At 35.1% G+C, this 17,350-nt stretch overlaps 1 protein-coding gene and 1 long non-coding RNA gene across 8 annotated transcripts in view; one reads left to right on the top strand and one right to left on the bottom strand.

Annotated features, from left to right (window-relative positions):
- Nucleotides 1–1,384: 1,384 nt before the first annotated feature.
- IL15 (interleukin 15) overlaps nt 1,385–17,350 on the bottom strand; it is a 28,137-nt gene continuing 12,171 nt past the window's right edge. For 3 of the 7 annotated variants that reach the window (XM_015861076.2, XM_015861074.2, XM_015861077.1), the window contains exons 3-7: nt 10,156–10,265; nt 8,902–8,983; nt 8,385–8,426; nt 6,475–6,618; nt 5,030–5,361 (exon numbers count right to left, since the gene is read on the bottom strand). In XM_015861076.2, the coding sequence (XP_015716562.1) occupies nt 5,236–5,361; nt 6,475–6,618; nt 8,385–8,426; nt 8,902–8,983; nt 10,156–10,265 (504 nt within the window). In that variant the 3' untranslated portion in view covers nt 5,030–5,235. Of the gene's footprint in view, nt 3,136–3,598; nt 3,671–5,029; nt 5,546–6,474; nt 6,619–8,384; nt 8,427–8,901; nt 8,984–10,155; nt 10,266–17,350 lie in introns of those variants that run through there. The other 4 variants (XM_015861079.2, XM_015861075.2, XM_015861078.2 and 1 more) reach the window with 4 other exon arrangements.
- On the top strand, nt 1,675–16,744 carry LOC116653378. The gene is made up of 3 exons (XR_004307051.1): nt 1,675–1,767; nt 4,261–4,380; nt 14,503–16,744. It is a non-coding gene; the product is annotated as an uncharacterized LOC116653378 (long non-coding RNA).

Genomic DNA, 17,350 nt, shown 5'->3' with positions numbered 1-17,350 from the left:
TGCACTGGCCATGCATGTGTAGAGCACACATGGAAAGAAGTATAAGTCAAATGGAAATCTGCCGTGGTGGCTGGGAAAAGATGAGTGCACCTTGATGTGCAGGGAACGCCTATCTAGCGCCGCCTTTCCCCTCTACGCTGACATGTTTTCATTCCTTTTTCTGGCAGTTTTTGCCATTTTCTCAAATTACATAATAGATCAGATTAGGTTATAGAGTTTTGTTCTCAACTTAGGGATTTGTATGGAATAAATATAAATTGTTGAGAAAAAATAAGGTTGCTGATTATTCACAATTATACATATGAGTGTGTATGTATGTATAAACATAATGTAATGATGTAGAATAAGGGGTGGAATGTCATGGTTTAATAATGTTGTAATTTTGCTAAGTATTCCACATCATAACATCATATTAAGCATGAATAATTTTACTGAATCTGCAAACTTACAGAAGAAAGACTACATCTCCCAGGGAACAACACGATAGGTCACGGGACCTGGAACTCTATATTAAACTCTGTCGCAGAACAGACTGAGGTCTTTTCGAGTTCTGGCGTTCAGGGAGTGTGTGGGGAGCCTTCAGCCGTTCGCCTAGATTCACAGTAGGCCTCTCGGTTACGGGACTCATTCTCTCTCCTATTTTGCTTGATTCGTTAGCTCAATTTTCAATTATATTGTATTATAATTGTGTTATCCTGTATTTCGATATTAGTATTTAGTAAATAAGTGTCTGCTCCTTAGATCGTTGCCGCTGTTTCTTCTTTTTCTCAATTAATTTTTTTTTCCTTTCGGCCTAGGGCCCCTCCGGGGCCCACGGCCCCTGTCACGGGCGCAGGTGGATTTTTAGTTCAAACCGTGACATTTATCCTACTCAACTCTCTGACCTAAAACAAAAGAAGCTTTCAGGTCTTTTCATTAAGGAAAAAAAGTCTCAAGCATATAGTGGGTTTTACCATTATTTTTGTATAGCAAGAATGAGTCAGCACAGCTCTTTGTAGAAGCATTGCGGGAGGTACGTGTCAAATAGTAGTTCAGCAGTGTTGAGAAAAAGTTACATAGACCACCTTGTATTTAAAAGTCTGTATTTTTGCCTTACACAAAGAATGTCTGTTGGAAAATTCTTAGTCAATTCTGATATAGCCAAAATTTTTTAATGTTGAGTTGATTTTGCAGGGTTAATTTACAGAGCTATTTCAGACTTGCTTTATGTTGGCAATCTGTTTAGATAGTGCAAGTTGAAAATTTCAGTAATTTTTCTGGAATACTGAACAAAATCACTAAATTTACCTGAAGTCCTGAGAAAGCTTGAGAGTGTAATGCATGTACTGTTTGCACTAGAACACCCCCCCCCCTCCCCCCAGCATTATCTTAGGACAGGAGAAAATTACTTCATTATACTTTATTTGGTCTTCATTTCCAACTTTGCACAAGACATCAGAGGTCTTACAATAAAGCTGTAACTTGTTTAAAAGCTTGTTTCTAAAGTTGAAATAAGTTTTTCTGTTATGAACTGTTTGCAATTCTGCCTACAATCAGAGAATGTCTAATCAGAATCTTTAGCATGAATAGATTTCTGAGCTCTCTTGGTTATGTTTGAGTTTCAGCAACAGCTGTGAGTGAATATTTATTGAAGTAAACATGTTTTCCTAGCAGAAATATCATCCTGCTGTACTGTTTGAATTCCAGCATAAGTCCCAGAGTCCCAAATATTCTGCAGAAAATGGAAGACTTTCAGGCAGCATCTGAGGAATTAAAAACCTTTTTTAGGTGAGCATTATTTTGCTTTTTTGTAGGATCAGGTATTTTTGTCAGAGTTTTGTTTTTTTGTTTGTTTGGTTTTGCTCCCCAACCCCCCAGCTAAATAATTGTAAGAGTTATTTAATATAAGAGTACTTACAATTGATTTATTTGATACATTGTAGTTTATTAACAGGAAACCGTAATGCAGAGTTATGTTTTCCTAGAGATACGATTGTACCCTTCTGGAATGACTGGTTTGGCAAGGCTCATACTGATAACCAAAAAATACACGGATAACCTTAAGCATTACAGCTTTCACAAGATGAAAATTTGACTGCAAGCAGTTAAGCTGTATTCACTATCTCAGTGGTAGCTACTGAGAATGTTGGAGAGCTTAATTCAAGCAGTTTGGCAGAGAGAAAATGACGCAGTCTGGAAAGACTCTGCTGTGCTATAATAGAATGAACATTTTTCTTGCATGGGATGCATGTGGGAAGAAAGAAATGCACATGTATTTCACAAGTCCAGTGCTGTTTCAGTTGCGGAACCTATGATGGTCTTCCTACTGGAAGCATTTAGAAAGGAAATGAGTAATGTCTATATTTTTAATCAGAGGAAAATAAAGTGTAAGATCCTTAAGTAGAAGGCTTAAAAAATAAGTACATACAGTGGGTTGTTTTTTTTTTCTCCCATGAATAAATAAATAAATAAAAATCAACCACTGGAAGGGCAAAGGCATATCTTCTTTAAAATCATTCATAAACAAGCTAATTCGTGGCATAAGTTGCTGTTAAAAGCAGTGTTTGGATGCATATACTCTTTAATTCATACTCCCTGCTTCTCAGAAGCTTGAGGTTTGTTATTTCAGCATTCATAGACATGATATTCAGCCAAGGAAATGGCTCTCTACTGTTCTTTTATTTCTCAGTTTCTTAGGGTTTTGTCGGCGGTGGTGATGATGATGGTTTTAAAGTACCTTTAGTTGTTAGAGACTGCAGTTACCAAGATGGTTTGCAGTTGAAATGCTACACGTATAGGCAGGAAGACAGAAGGCCAAGGTTTCAACACATGATGCACCTTGTTACAAATGAAATGTTGTGATTTGCAGATTTGGAAGTATGTAGCTAAAAGTTTAGAGAGAAAAGTCAGAAGTATTTGTGTCTAAGTTATACATCTCATCAGCTTTTTGTGATGTTTCTGATGCACATCTGTTATTACAAATGGACTATGATAAAGTAGCTGAGGATGAAGGCACACACATCAGTTCATTTCTTTGCTCCACAAGATCATATTCTAAAGATTATGCTGCAAACATTTTACTAGTGACATTTCTTCAAATGGAGAAATGATAATGATAATTCTTCTCCAGCATATGTAGGTTTTGGAGGAAAATAGCTGGAAAGGAACAGTTTGGAGAAGCTGTTATTCTTATTACAAAATACTTAAGTTAACCCTTTTCCTCATAATTTGCATGAGTAATACTCCATAGAGAGCATATAATCAGAATTTGTTTCTTTGCCTCTAGAGAAGCATTTTACATATTTCTTTGCATGTTTCTTTGTGTCTTTAAGCTTTTACTACAAGGAAAGTGAATCTTGAAGTATGTTCCTAACAGTACTTTTTCTCACATAGCTATATGAACTAAGATAGATAACATGAAGTTGCTACAGAGTGCACACCAGCTACTTCACTGTGGGTAAAGAATCCACTTTTCAGAGTTCTGTTTTCCTAAGAACAATGGAGCTCCCAACAGGAGAGGTAGCTGTTATTCAGAATTTGCTTTTTCCACTACTGTTTATGCTTCTGGCTTTCAGAAAGATCTCATTTCCAAATTGAACAAGCATTTGCAATCACCTACATGGACCCCTCAAAAGGAAATTTGAACAGAGATTCTTCTTGTTACTCAGGTCAAATAAGGAGCCATCTGTCTCTGCCAGGGAAAACCAGAACATCAGTCACAGAATTGCAGCTGCCCTTCCCTTTGCAGGCTCTTATGATGAATTCCCATGGCTACTGTCAGATAAACCCATTACAAGCTTCTCACTGAAGGCATCTTTGCCATTGAAACAGCATCACCTTGGCTAAAGAAGTAACAAATGTACCAATACCTCTGGATAATGATTATTTATTACAGATGAGTGCATCCATGTAGCTCTGAAAGGGCCAGCTAGTAGGCAAAACTTACTCCAGTTCTTAGAACAGTGTACTCCTTCAGTGGACTCAGCAGTGAATACTAGCATAATACTAGATTAATACATAATACTAGCTTAATTAAATCACTGTATAATCTTAGAAATTGAACTGACTAATTAAACGTGTGGAAACTGTCAGATGCTACTACTAAGGACCAAATGTATACTATGGAAATGAAGTTGATAAGATATGCCATGCCCTGAATTTACAGAAAACAGCAAGACATTGCAGAAACTGAAATCCATTGATCATGCTGCATAAATGAACAGCTAAAAAGAAAATCTGGGCCACACAAATTATTGGTTGAATTCTCTTTTTTATTTTAAGAAGCTAATAATTATTATATTGATGTGAGGACTCTCAGACATCTCCTAAGATATCTGCAAAGGACCCAACCAAGAGGAGCTCAAGTATTTGGAGGTACAGGAAGCGATATCCTATTATCTGGTAAGTGTACAGTGAAATGACTCAGCCATTTATCAAATGAAGATGGGGAATTGGGGGTGCCTGGAGGATAGAACTGCTTATAGTGGAGAGTGGTTGATATGACATGGTAATGATTCAGGAAATAAGCTGTTTGCACAAAAAGAGATGAAAGCAGAATATTCAACAATGACAGGTGACTGTATTCAGTCTTCTCATATGGACACTATAGGTAAAACAGTTTGCTGGGTTTAACTGAAAACCATAGTGAAATGGATACAAGAGAGCCAGTAGACATGTAAGACAAGTAGACCTCAGCTAGTTTTTGTTTTGTTTTTTTAAAAAAGGCAAGGAAAATTGTCAGACACCTCAGACATAACAATAGAGTAAGGGATGAACTTCTGCGAACCCAAATGATAAAATAATGAATTTCTGATATCAAAAATAACTACTATTGCCAGTTCCTTTAATAGGATAGGCTAATTCTATATTATAATATTTAAAGAAGAGCTTTTCTCTGACACTTGATTCAGTCAGCTCTGAACTGCTTTTTACAGGGAAGTTTGCACTGAGAATGTCCTTAGAACATCTTTAAAAACTTTCTGTGAAAGATTAGTATGTTAGACATATTTTTTTCTATAGCAGACTTACCAGGAAATAAAGACATCTTAAGTCCAGGGGAAAAAAAAAAAGTTTCTTTAATTTTTACTTCAAAGTTGGTATCGTGTATAGATTCCATTATGAAAACATTACACATTAAAGAGATTTTATTATTCTGTTTTTTATTATTATTATTCTGTGCAAATAGGACTGGAAGTGGGTTTTTTTAGTTCAGTGTTATTGACAATCTAATTTATCTGAGGTATGTTTCTTGAACAGTTATTGTTCCCAGCTTGAGTATTTGCATTCCCTCTGTATAACCTTTACAAAACTCTGTATAAATTCTGTGAAATTTTTTTCTTCATACTCCTCACATTCTTTGCATTTTTTTGACGTGGAATTCAACTGAAAAAGAAAATGCAATAGTAAAGCAAGATACTTTGTCTGATATTTGTTCTGATAGAGAACTAACCTTTTTTATACTGTTTTTGTCAATAATTCCAATGCAGTCAATTGCTACAAAAAGCACTGCTGGAGTCTTCCAAGGCATTCATGTTTTGTTCCTGGCTTGTTTTCTGAATAGGATCACCTTTCAAGGATACAGGTCTTCAGTGACAGGTTTAGTTCACCCATCCCTTTGAAAACTGAGACAATTCTGTATTTGTGACTAAACATACCCGAGTTTAGATACTGAATATACAAAATATTATTATAATTTATATGTGTGTGTGTATGTGTGTGTATACATCAAACATTAACATCTGCATGTATGCCCAGTCACAAGTGTTTTATGATATGAGTCCTGGGAGTGTTTTTCTAAAATTACCAAATGCTGCTCTTTCCCTTTTGTACGTGTAAGTTTCTCAGTATTATGTGCATGGGTTATTGGTTGATTTCCCTTTGCTTCCATATATACAATCTTGCCTCTTCCAGATCTATGAGAAACAGAATTTCTGGTCTGGAAGAAACACTTACAGGTATGGAGCCCTCAGTACAAGCAAGACATAGAGCTGTTGGAGGGGGTCCAGAGGAGGGTCATGAGGATGGACAGGGAGTCCCCTGCCCTATGAGGACAGGCTGAGGTAGCTGAGCTTGTTCAGCCTGGAGAAATGAAGGCTGTGGGGTGACCTCATTGCAAACTTTCAGTGTCTGACAGGTACCTATCATCAGGAGGTGTGTAAACTCTTTGAAAGGGCCGATAATAGCAGGACAAGAGGAAATGGTTTTAAGTAGAAAGAGGGAAGATTTAGGTTGGATGTTAGGGGGAAGTTCTTTACTAGGAGAGTGGCGAGGTCCTGGAACAGGCTGCCCAGGGAGGCTGTGGATGCCCCATCCCTGGAAGTGTTCAAGGCCAGGTTGGATGCGGCCCTGGGCAACCTGATCTAGTAAACATGGAAGTTTGGTGGCTCTGCCAGGCAGGGGGGTTGGAGCTTCATGATCCTTGAGATCGCTTCCAACCCAGGTGATTCTGTGTGATTCTCATTTCTTTTTTATCCACAGACTCTGGTTTTTACTTACCTGGTTAGTTTCAAATCTTGCATTTCCATTTTTCCATATGTTCAATACATCCTGTGTTCTACTACATTTTTTGATATTACATTCATGAAGAATCACTTTCATCTCCAAAAAAAAACATCTCATTACAGGCTCCTGGCATTCTTTCTGGAAAAAATAAATAAATAAATAAATAATATATATATTATATATATATATAGAAATATAGATTATATTTATATATAATCTATATAATAATATAGATTATATTTATATATAATCTATATAATATATATATAATATCTATTCTATATCTATAGAAATATATATATATAAAGGGAAGTTATAGTAGTTTCAATATTAAAATGGAATAAGTGAACAGAAAGTGTTGATTTTTATTTACTTAGCATCTGTTCTTACTATTCAAATGCTTTTAAGTATCTGCAAAAAATATGCTAAGAGTTAATATATGATACATATGCCAGCCAATTTCCTATGACAAAGTGAAACACTGTCTTGACAAAGGACACAGGAAAATTATAATTAGGATAGGAATAAGGGAAAGAATGGAATTAAATGGAATTAAATTAGTATTCTTAGTAGTTCTAGCACTTATATTCAGATATCATTATTCAGAATAATTGAGAGTGGAGGAGAAAAAGAAAGTACATATTATCCATATTTTACAAATTAAGAAAAAACAGGCAACAACACAGAGGTATCATTTTTTCTCCACCAAGTCAACAATAAAACCAAGAACAAGCCCCAGGTTGTCTGATTTTCACATCAGGCCTTTACACTTTAAGAAAATTTTCCTCACACCACCAGCTAATAAATTAGCCTTTACAGTGTATTAACTTCAAGGGCTCATTTCACTCAAGAGAATGAGTGTGTGAGTATGGACATGTATTTCCTACAGCTTTTTTTTTCCTATTGTGTACAGGGCTAACTGCTCAGACACATCAGCATCTGCTTTCTCAGGTTTGCTAGGTCCACTGAATGCATCAACATTGCTGTATTCTGTATGCATATTGAGACTACTTCACACAGATATAATGTCCATTATTTCTAGGAAATCTCATTAACTCTACATACAGGAAATCATGTATTGTGTGTATTCGGCACAGTCATTGTGTGAATGTTTATGCAGTCACAAAAAGGCTGTCTCAGGAGCAGGCTACTGCCAACATCACCACAGCAATGAATCCAGCTCATGTTGCACCAGGGCTACGCTAAAAGTAACTACTAGGAGTAGGTTATGGGTTGGATTCATGTTCTTGGAGGACTGCTTGGAGTGAAGACTGAATTCTGCAGTAGATTATGAAGCGGTCTGTCCAGGAATGAATTTATGGAAACCATGACTTAGTTAACAATTATATTAAAAATTAACATGATTTATTGCTTATAGGATAAATCATAATCTCCATCAATTTTAAAGCTAAATTCTTGATTTTACATATTATTTATTTTTTTATATTATTTATTTCTAGGCTGTAAAAGCAGAGAATTGCACTGGCAGATGCTGACAGTACCTTTCAGTATTGCACTTCTCAAGTATTTCCTTATTATAGAATTCAAGTTCATGGTGTTAAATAATAATCTTAGGAGGTATTTTCTCTACCACTCCTTCACTTTCTCCAGTTACAAATGAGTGTCAACATTATTTTTCAGTGTTTGCTTTGATAAGATCATTTTGGACCATCTATTTTAGTTGAATAATTTTAATAACAGCTACTTCAGTAAAATTATTTAGTACCAGCTTACATAATTTATCATAAGTAATTTAACTTGCAGAACTCTGCCTTCCAAGGCAAATGATTTGGTTTCTGAAACTTTTCTCAAATTAGATTAAGTCTTCCTTTGGAAAAAGTTGATAGTAAAGAAGTGGAGTTACTGTGTTAGACCGATTTGAGTTAAATTTTAATTATACTTACATCCTCGTCTGTGTTTGCAGTATATAAACTGACATCAATGTCCTAAAGGGAAACAAGAGTTGTAATTATGAGCAATAGCCAACAGACTTACTTAGTAATAATGAAGTAAGCACTAGAGCCATGGATTCAAGTTCAACAGGTCAGTTAATCCAGGTACTGGAACATAGTGAGACGGTGATCTGAAAGACACCTAGTAACCTGCAGGATGGGTTTAATTATGAGGAATGCTCATCAGAATTGAATCCTGCAAGTACTTTTTCAGAAGGAGCTAACTTCCATGCCCTCTGCCCCTTTCTTTAGGAAAAATTTCTTCTTGCTTTATCCAATTAAAGAAATTCTGAAAAAAAATAAAGTAGTACTTCATCTCCATTTCCCTTTAGCTTAATATTCCCTAAATGGCTATACAACTATCCTATTTTATACTCTTGTCACTGACTCTCTTAGCTGAATACTGTGCTAAGCATGTACTTATGTCTGCTCCTGTGTTTGTATGAAATAGCAACTTATTTGAACTTACTTCAGATGTCTTGATCAGCTCCAAATCTTTCAAAACTTCTGACCACTTACAGTGATTTGCTTCTGTCTTTGGTACATAAGCACTAGAAGAGAAACAGTGACTACTAGGCTAAATAGTAGGTGCATGCATTATTTATCCTAAGAATCACCAATTATTCAAATACTAAAGACATGTATACATATGTTAATATGTGGAGCCCGTACATTTGACAACTTGTAAAATCACAGTGCCACACTTTTTAAACAGACAAGGTTGGAGTTTTTGTTATTTTTTTAAAAGCTAATTTTGTAAGACATAATGCAAGAGAATCAGTCATTTATTGTAAATTACCTACAATTCTTTCGAAGTATCACAAAAAAAAACATGAATTTCTAAACCTCTTGCACTGAGTTATTTTTCCTCCTGCTACTATGAAATGTCTGTCTTTAGTGCTGTAGAAATATTGTATGCCATTTCAGATCTAATTTTTTGTGTATGGAAAAGATTCTTACTGCCCTGGATAAAATTTTGCATAGAGTGAACCACTAAAGGGTAGAAGGCAGATTTCTTTCCCCTCTGGAAGATTATTGCACTGTGAACTGTGGTTTTAGTATGTCCCCATTTTGACCCTTTATTTGGATCCCCTTCAGTACTTAATATAAGTAATGTAAGGAAATGAAAGGAAAACAACAAATTGATTTGGGAAGTTAGTATAAAACCAGAAGCTGTTCCCTATTTAAGCCTTAAACAAAAGCTGAAAAATAATAAGTCTTCTGGGGAAAAAAAATAAAAGAGGTATTATAACAGGGATCAGAGGACACTTACTCCTGATTTTTTCTTCCAGGAAGACAGAGCCAAAACGTTAGACCTTAGTAAAGAGATTTGACAAGGAAAGAACGAGTAGGGAATTCTGGCACTAGAGTCAGAATGAAATGAGACATCTAATGTACATAAACCAGCATACAGATTAAAACATGTTCACATTGTCTTTTTTCAATGCAAAGGCATGTGGTAGTCTTCAAATGCAACAGTTCAAACAACTTGAAGATTATCATGGAGATATAGGCTGAGAAGCATGAACTGGATGGAGACTGATCAGAGAAAGAGAGAATAAAGCAAGGGATCATGACCTAAGGAGTACTGTAGGACTTGCTTAACAAGGAAGGAGAGGATCCACTTTCTAAAGCAACTGGAAGCCATTACAAATAACAACTGTATTAGTGAGAAATAGATAATTTGTATTTACTGTCTCACTAATATTAACTTTGTAGTTACCATAGGAAGAAGATGGTTAGTCCAGTCTTATTCCTTAAAAGGCAAAAGAAATGGCTGTTCAAAAGAAGATACAGTTGGTACTGGAGACAAATACTTTTCACGTGTATTTTCTGAAAGATACAACCAAGAAGACAGTGTGTCATAATTTTATTTCACATAATTTTTTTTTAGTATTGATTTAATCGATTAATTTGATGAGACAACCAATCAAGGTAAGGGTACCTTTTGTGTGTATATTGAAAGACCAAAAGATCTGTAGCTTTTTAGCCAGTTTATGAAACAGTAGAAAATCAAACATAAAATTACAAACTCATCTTTTTCCTATCTATCTGCTCACACTGCAGGCTACCTTAATGTAAGAACAGTATTAAAGACCTTTTGTTCCATTTTCTGTCCTGCAGATTTTTACCCTGGCTACTTATTTGCCACCCTAATCTTATAAACTACCTACAGTTGTAAGATGATCTACAATATCATGACTGTATATGTGACGTGCTAGATATACATATACCTTGTGCTGTATCTACATGTATAGGTACAAAACTGTTAGATACAGCATATATTTATAGTGTTATACCTATTATATGTACATCTAATACTGGGAAATGATTGAAGCATTTAAGAATTCTTTCATTGGAGTTCGACAACTGGAAATGAGAAGGTGTGAGCTGTACATTAACTGTTTTATTGTGAAAAACCTGGGAACTTTTGTTTCAGAATCACAAACCCTTTGATTTGACCTCATATATGGCTTCTTCACAGAGGTAGGTTAATTATCTGCAACTGTGATTTTGGTCCAGTGTTTAATTTCTTATCAAACTATGTTTCTTTCATTGTGGTTTATATCCACACTAATTTACATGCGCATGTTTGAAAATTGATCCGAGAGCACAATAGAAAAAAAGCTAGCATCATGTGGTAGCAAATATATTTGAGTGAAAGGTCTATCCATACTTTATTGTTGGGTTTGCTGCTAACTTGCTGCAAGCCTTTTAACTGTGATTAAACAATCTACTGGCAAAGCTAGGAGAGCAATACTTGCTCATGCCTCAGGGGAGCTCTGAAAAGTATTTGTAACTAGTATTTGTTACTGTTTTAAACAGAAAATACTCTGTATTTCAATTGTCTTGCTTCCAAAACCAAAAGGTTTTGCTGAGATAACATAGTAACCTCCCCATCACATAAATGTCCACACTCAATAATGGAAAACTGTGCCAGATTATTGTATTACTTTTGTGTCCAAAATTTGTTATGTGAGAAGTATGTAAGTGAAAGGTAAATTCAATTTCATACCTAAATGATGGCCAAATCAATAATATCTCTTCCATCTTCTAAACTATTTCAGATACCTTTAACCAAAGTATGTCTAAAAACAAAGCTGAACCTGTTGCTATTTCTGCAACAAATGGAAATAAAAAATATATGAATGTTCAAACCCAAACATTAAGTACTAATACAATACATACGCTTTTAAACAAGACTCATAAAGAAATATACAACTGAGCACTTGTCACAACACAAGTAATTTTGTTACAGCACAACAGAAAGGCTGCAACCTTTCCACACTGTTTGATCTGATATTTGTTGTTCTCTGATCAAACAAAACAAAACAAACAAACAAACAAACAAACAAAAAAGCAACTCTTTTATTGCTTTCTATGTGTATTTTATTTATTTTGACTTGATTTGGCAGTTCTTAACTATTAGGGGGTTTTGTGTGTTTTTTTATTTTATTTTTTAAAATGTATTAGTTTAAGTAAAATTCAGAAATAATCTTATGGAAGATTTCTGGATACATACTGAGAAATTTAAATCTTATTTCTTGTCTACAGTTGAAAAAAACATTCTTGTGTTAAAAAACACATTTTAAGAAAATTAATTCAAATGAATTATAAACATTTTATAATAGGTAAACATTCTGATCACTTTACAAGCTAGTTGTCATCAAACTAAGTATGGAGGCTGTTAATGAAAATGTCAGGCAAAAATTGTATCAGATCTTGAAGTGTTCTTCAGCTTTTGGTTCATAATTAAAATGTTGGAGCCATAAGAGCTGATGTGAAGGGGAGTTCCAGGCCAAGTATGTTATCAAATTTATATCATAGAAAAAGTGTTCAAGGAAAATAATCCATTACACTACCTAGTGAGTAATGAGCCAGGGTTGATGTTAGTTTGACATTTGTTTCATTTTTTTAAATAATGTTTTTAGCTCACTGTGATGACAAAGGAACATTTTGTTTCTAATGATTAATGTACTTGTCTTCATCTTTGCTTTTTTTTTTTTTTTTTTTTTTCCAATATAGAAGGCAACCAACACATAGTAAGGGAGTAGTTGTTCCTTATTTGCAAAATAAACTTAGCTTTTAGGTGAGAGATCTTTGACTAATTACAAATAATTGTAATAAAATTATAGGGAATTTCATTTGTTTATAGAGAAAATGTTCTTAAGGTCCAGTAGATCACCTAATACATTGTTTCTACAATTAAGGGCAATTTTCTACCTGAATGACTTAAATCTTTCATGCAAACTACTATTCAGCAACTTAACAATGCTATCTCACTTACTTTGACAAACTACTCTTCTGCTTTGAACACACGTTGTTATTTAAAACTTTCCCTATTAAGTTTTCATTTCTTACTGTGTTTAATCATTAATCAACTTTATTATGCTTTGGATGCTTGCCCTTGTTTTATGCACAAATGAACTCTGAACTTTGGGGGGAAAAAAAAAAAGAAAGAAAAAAAAAAAAAGATGAAACAGTTCATATTTGAATACTTTTTTTCTCCTGTGGGTTATAACCTGATAACCTGCAACAATATTTTTATTTATTTCTTTATGTAAGATGCAACTGAGAGTTAAGATTTACAGAAATAGTCTGCTTTGAAAAAATATATTAATTTTTTTCATCACCAAGTCACAATGAAGCACTTATCATTGAGTATAATATGAGCCACAGTAGAACCATCCTCTCTTTTAAAGAAAGAAACTTAAGCAGGTGACAAAAGTCAACAAGACAGAATCAGCTGCTGATTTTGCCATTTTGGCTGTCATAACATAAAAATAATAATAATAATAAAAAAGTAAGCTACTCAAAAGACAACATTCATAGTTCTATATAATACTTAAATTTCATGCAAAGGAAATTACTGAAGCTACAATTATATGACTTCACTTATCTACCATATATCCGAACTCCTTTATTAAGTGTTGCTTGTATATTTCTCGGTGAATCCTTTCAACGTGATTATTATAATCAGAAAAATTTAGTTGCTATATAAGTTAGTTTTATCTACAATAGTCCACTATTCTTAATTGTTTTTGTCCATATTCTATTACTGTAAAATTATTTACTGTTCAATTGAGGAAATGTGCAGGAGGGGAAGACATTTTCTTACCCTGATGAAGTAAGCTTCTCCTGTTAAGTCCAACATCCTCTACCATATTAATATCAGGCTTCTGGGACCTAAATATTTGCACTCTTAGCCAGGTTTTTGTAAAGAAAAGAGTCCCACTGGTTGCAATTGTATGGTGGCCTGAAGAAAGAATTGCTTTTGAAGGCAGAACCCCCTTCAGAATCTGAGGACAGAGGCAGCATCACTGTAGTGCAAGATAATGCTGTCCTTTCTCCCTGCCTATTTCTCTATAATGGCCCTGTGGGATTTTCAAGGTAATCTTCACATTCAGTGATCTGAAGTGGGTGTGCCCATATGTTTTTTGGGAGGAAAGCTCTAGATGGAAAAATACAAGTTTCTGCTCCTTCTGTGATTTTATCTTCTTGAGAGTTGAATATATTTTGCCAGTTACCTTTGGCAACTACATGTGAATACAGATTCATGTTACCTAATACCAGCACAAGCAAATACTAGAGTTTGTTTTTATCATATTCATACAGTATGGAACTTACAATGGTGCTTTTGTGGAAGAACTGAGTATTTTTATTCTTAGTTAGAAAATTTAGATCCTGAACCTACAAGTTCTTTATATGAACTTTTAATTTCAATATTGATCCTCAATCTACAACAGTTCTTTCCTTCACAGGGATCTCTCAGAAATATAAATACATTGACAGTAGTCCTTTCCTCTCGCATTCCATATACCCTAACTGGATACTGGGTCTGCTTGGGAAGGATTTAAGTGTTTTCATAGTTACTTAAATGGCTCTGCGTTGTAAATTTGTGACCAAAATAATGTTTTTTACACTGTTAAGGCCTTCTCTGTTTCTCACTCTCCCTCCCTGTCAGAAAATAAACTAGGGATTTTCAAGAGGCTGGGAGCAGACATAACTGCGACAGCAGTCCCAAAGGTGTATTCAAGAGCATATAATATCACATGTTTTAAAATTTCAGGTAAAAGCACAGGTGGGGATGAGAGAGTGAATTTCTCAAAGAGCAGCCATTGCTTGGAAACTGTCTGAATATTGATCCACTGGAAGGAGGAGGCAAGTAATTACTTCTGCATCACTTGTGTTTTGGTTTTCTGTTACTCTTCACTTTTATTAATGTCTGTCTTTATCTCAGCTTATGAGTTTTCCTCACTTGTGTCCTTTCAGTTTCCTTCTCTGTACATCTGACTGTGGGAACAGTGAGCAAGCAACCACATGGCAGCTTAGCTGCCACCACTTATGCATTGATGTGTTCTTGGTTTGCTGGAATACTTGTTCATTTGCTTTTGATAGTCATTCAGTAAGAGTTCCTTCTCCTGTATGCCAGGTGAAGAAACAAGAAAGTAAAGTTTGCAATGCCTGTTTAAAAACATTGCCAAAAGGTCACAGAATCATTATTATTCCACTCAATATCTTAAACATTAGAATTTGAAATGAAATAAGTTAAATCTTTCCTTTGACCTTTCTTTTACAAAATATGCTTGAAGCCTGGGGCTTGTATCATTTATGAAGATGGATCCTATACTTAGCTGTTGGCCTAAGAAGAAGTTAGTCCTTGGTGCAGAGAATGATTTTATACCTCTCCAAAGAACCAGTCACAGAAGCAGTGAAATGCAAAAGAAGAACAGCGTCTTTAGGGCAAGATATTTCTAGTTGAATATTACTATTTACTGAAAAAGCTTTCCTTTTAAATCTACTTTCACTAATTTCTCAGTGTAACTCGAAAACCCTTCAGAATGTAATATGCAGAAAACAGTAGAAATGTTTTTTCAGAACACACTCTGCTGCATAAGTAAGCACCTGAATCACAAGAGATTGTAAAGGGCATGAACAAAATAACAAGAATAACAAAAGAAACAGCAGATCTAGTCAGTGCTGAAGTTTGTGTAGCAAAATACGTACTGATTTATATATGCTCCTAGGCAGTCCCTGTAAATATTTTTGTTATATTTTCATTCCATGACAGCAAATATTCAACAAGGAACTAAAATGGAGTTAAAGATTTTGTGCATTAGGGGGTAGGCTCTTAAAATTAAAAACACTGTCAAAGAAAGGAACTTTTCACTAAAAGTGTAAGATCTGTCATAGTGATGTAGAGAAGATGAAAACCCTAAGTCTGTAAAATAGGATGCTACCATACTTTTGATATAATTTAAGCATTTAACTGTTAGCATAGGTTCTGGTAAAAGTCATCAGATCTGTTTCAGGGTATATTTGCATCTCAGAGTCAGGATGCGTCAGTACCAGAGGTAAGCAAACTGCACACTCAGAGCATCAAAGAGTGTTACAAATTTTACTCAGCATAACTCAGCATACTCACACTCAGACACACACAGGCATCCATTACAGATAATCCCGATGATTGGTAAGCAGAAATTCCCTAAGCAAGTGCACTATTACTTATCAGTCCCTGAGAGATGGAAAACTGACAAAAAAGAGAGAGGAGACACATGCCAGCAGTGGATTTGATAGGTGGAGTCAGCAGAGCATCCCCTGCTTCAAGGTACACTTTTTCCTCTCTCACCCACTGCTTTTTTTCTCTCCAGAGTCTGCAGGGCTTTTTCCACTTGCACACTATACCATGTGTGATACAAAGCCCAAGTGGAAATGCCTGTTTGAAAAGCAAGTCTTTGCCAAAAAAGGACAAACTACCAAGGTCAGCTTTCTCTACAAAACAAGATATTTGTGGCTTAGCCACATCCATTCAAACGATCAGAATTCTTTCTTCCATCCCAGGACTGTTCTTCAATCACAGACCTTCAGGTCCCCGACACAAGATCCTAAAAAGAATGGAGGACAGCCACCAGTCCTCCATCTTGTATCATGTTAGTGTTGAAAATTCACTTTTCCTAAGTGTAGTGCAGAACTGGAGTTTACGTCCTCAACCTTTCTTCATTAGTCAACATTCAGTGCAGTACATCACTCAGTTTATTGATGAAAATTGCCACGTATGCACAGCGCATAAATTTGCATTATTGTCGAGTCATTTGTTTTTATCTGGATGAAATCTACTAGAAAACCACTTTAATTCTTACTGTGACCTATTTGTCTTGTAATCACACATAGTTTAAAATGAGAGCTGAAATATTCATTTGCCATTTAAATTATGCAAAATACTCTACAGGCTTCCATAAAATCTCATGAATCTGAGAGATGTTTTCAGTTACACAAAGGCAGGAGATGAGTGAAGCTTTTTGTCCTGTAACAGAAAAGAGGGGGAAAAAAGGAAGAAAGAAGGAGCTGTTTTAAAAGCAGAATTTTGTAGAACATTGGAAAAGTTTTGCAAATATTCCCTTGCAAAAAAAAATAAAATGTTGTACAGGTACTTAAAGAATAACTGTATCAGTAAAAGCACATGCTCTAGACCTTTCTTTTGCATTAATATATGTTTATAATACATTCAGGCACTGTCAGATAACATCAGCAGAGATAACAATTGTTAGCAGCATAAAGTTTTTTGAGCACAATATGCAAGTCGTGTTTTCTGAATACAGAATAATAGAAGAAAGAGGGTAAGAAAATGAGTAAAGCTGTCTGATGTTTATATCCTCAGTACTTCCATCTCCTGTAGATTGCTTTTTCAAAGCTGAAGTTAAATTTGAGTGTTGTGAGGTAGCTACACTTTGTGTTCTGGTCGGCTAAACAGATAATCAGAACAAAGCTCCATCTTTGTCAGCTCCAGCATGGACGTCACTTTTCCCCCAGTGTGTATGTATGCACCGTGTTCTTTTGAGAGAAATGAGCCTGACCCCACCATAAAAGAAAACTGTTAGGCCAGAGTCTTCCTCAGTCTGTTTCATCACTCAAGGGTA

This window comes from Coturnix japonica, chromosome 4 (assembly GCF_001577835.2).
Source record: "Coturnix japonica isolate 7356 chromosome 4, Coturnix japonica 2.1, whole genome shotgun sequence".
Taxonomy (NCBI): domain Eukaryota; kingdom Metazoa; phylum Chordata; class Aves; order Galliformes; family Phasianidae; genus Coturnix; species Coturnix japonica.
The sequence above is the reverse complement of the archived record's forward strand: the minus strand, read 5'-3'. Positions and strand labels throughout refer to the sequence as shown.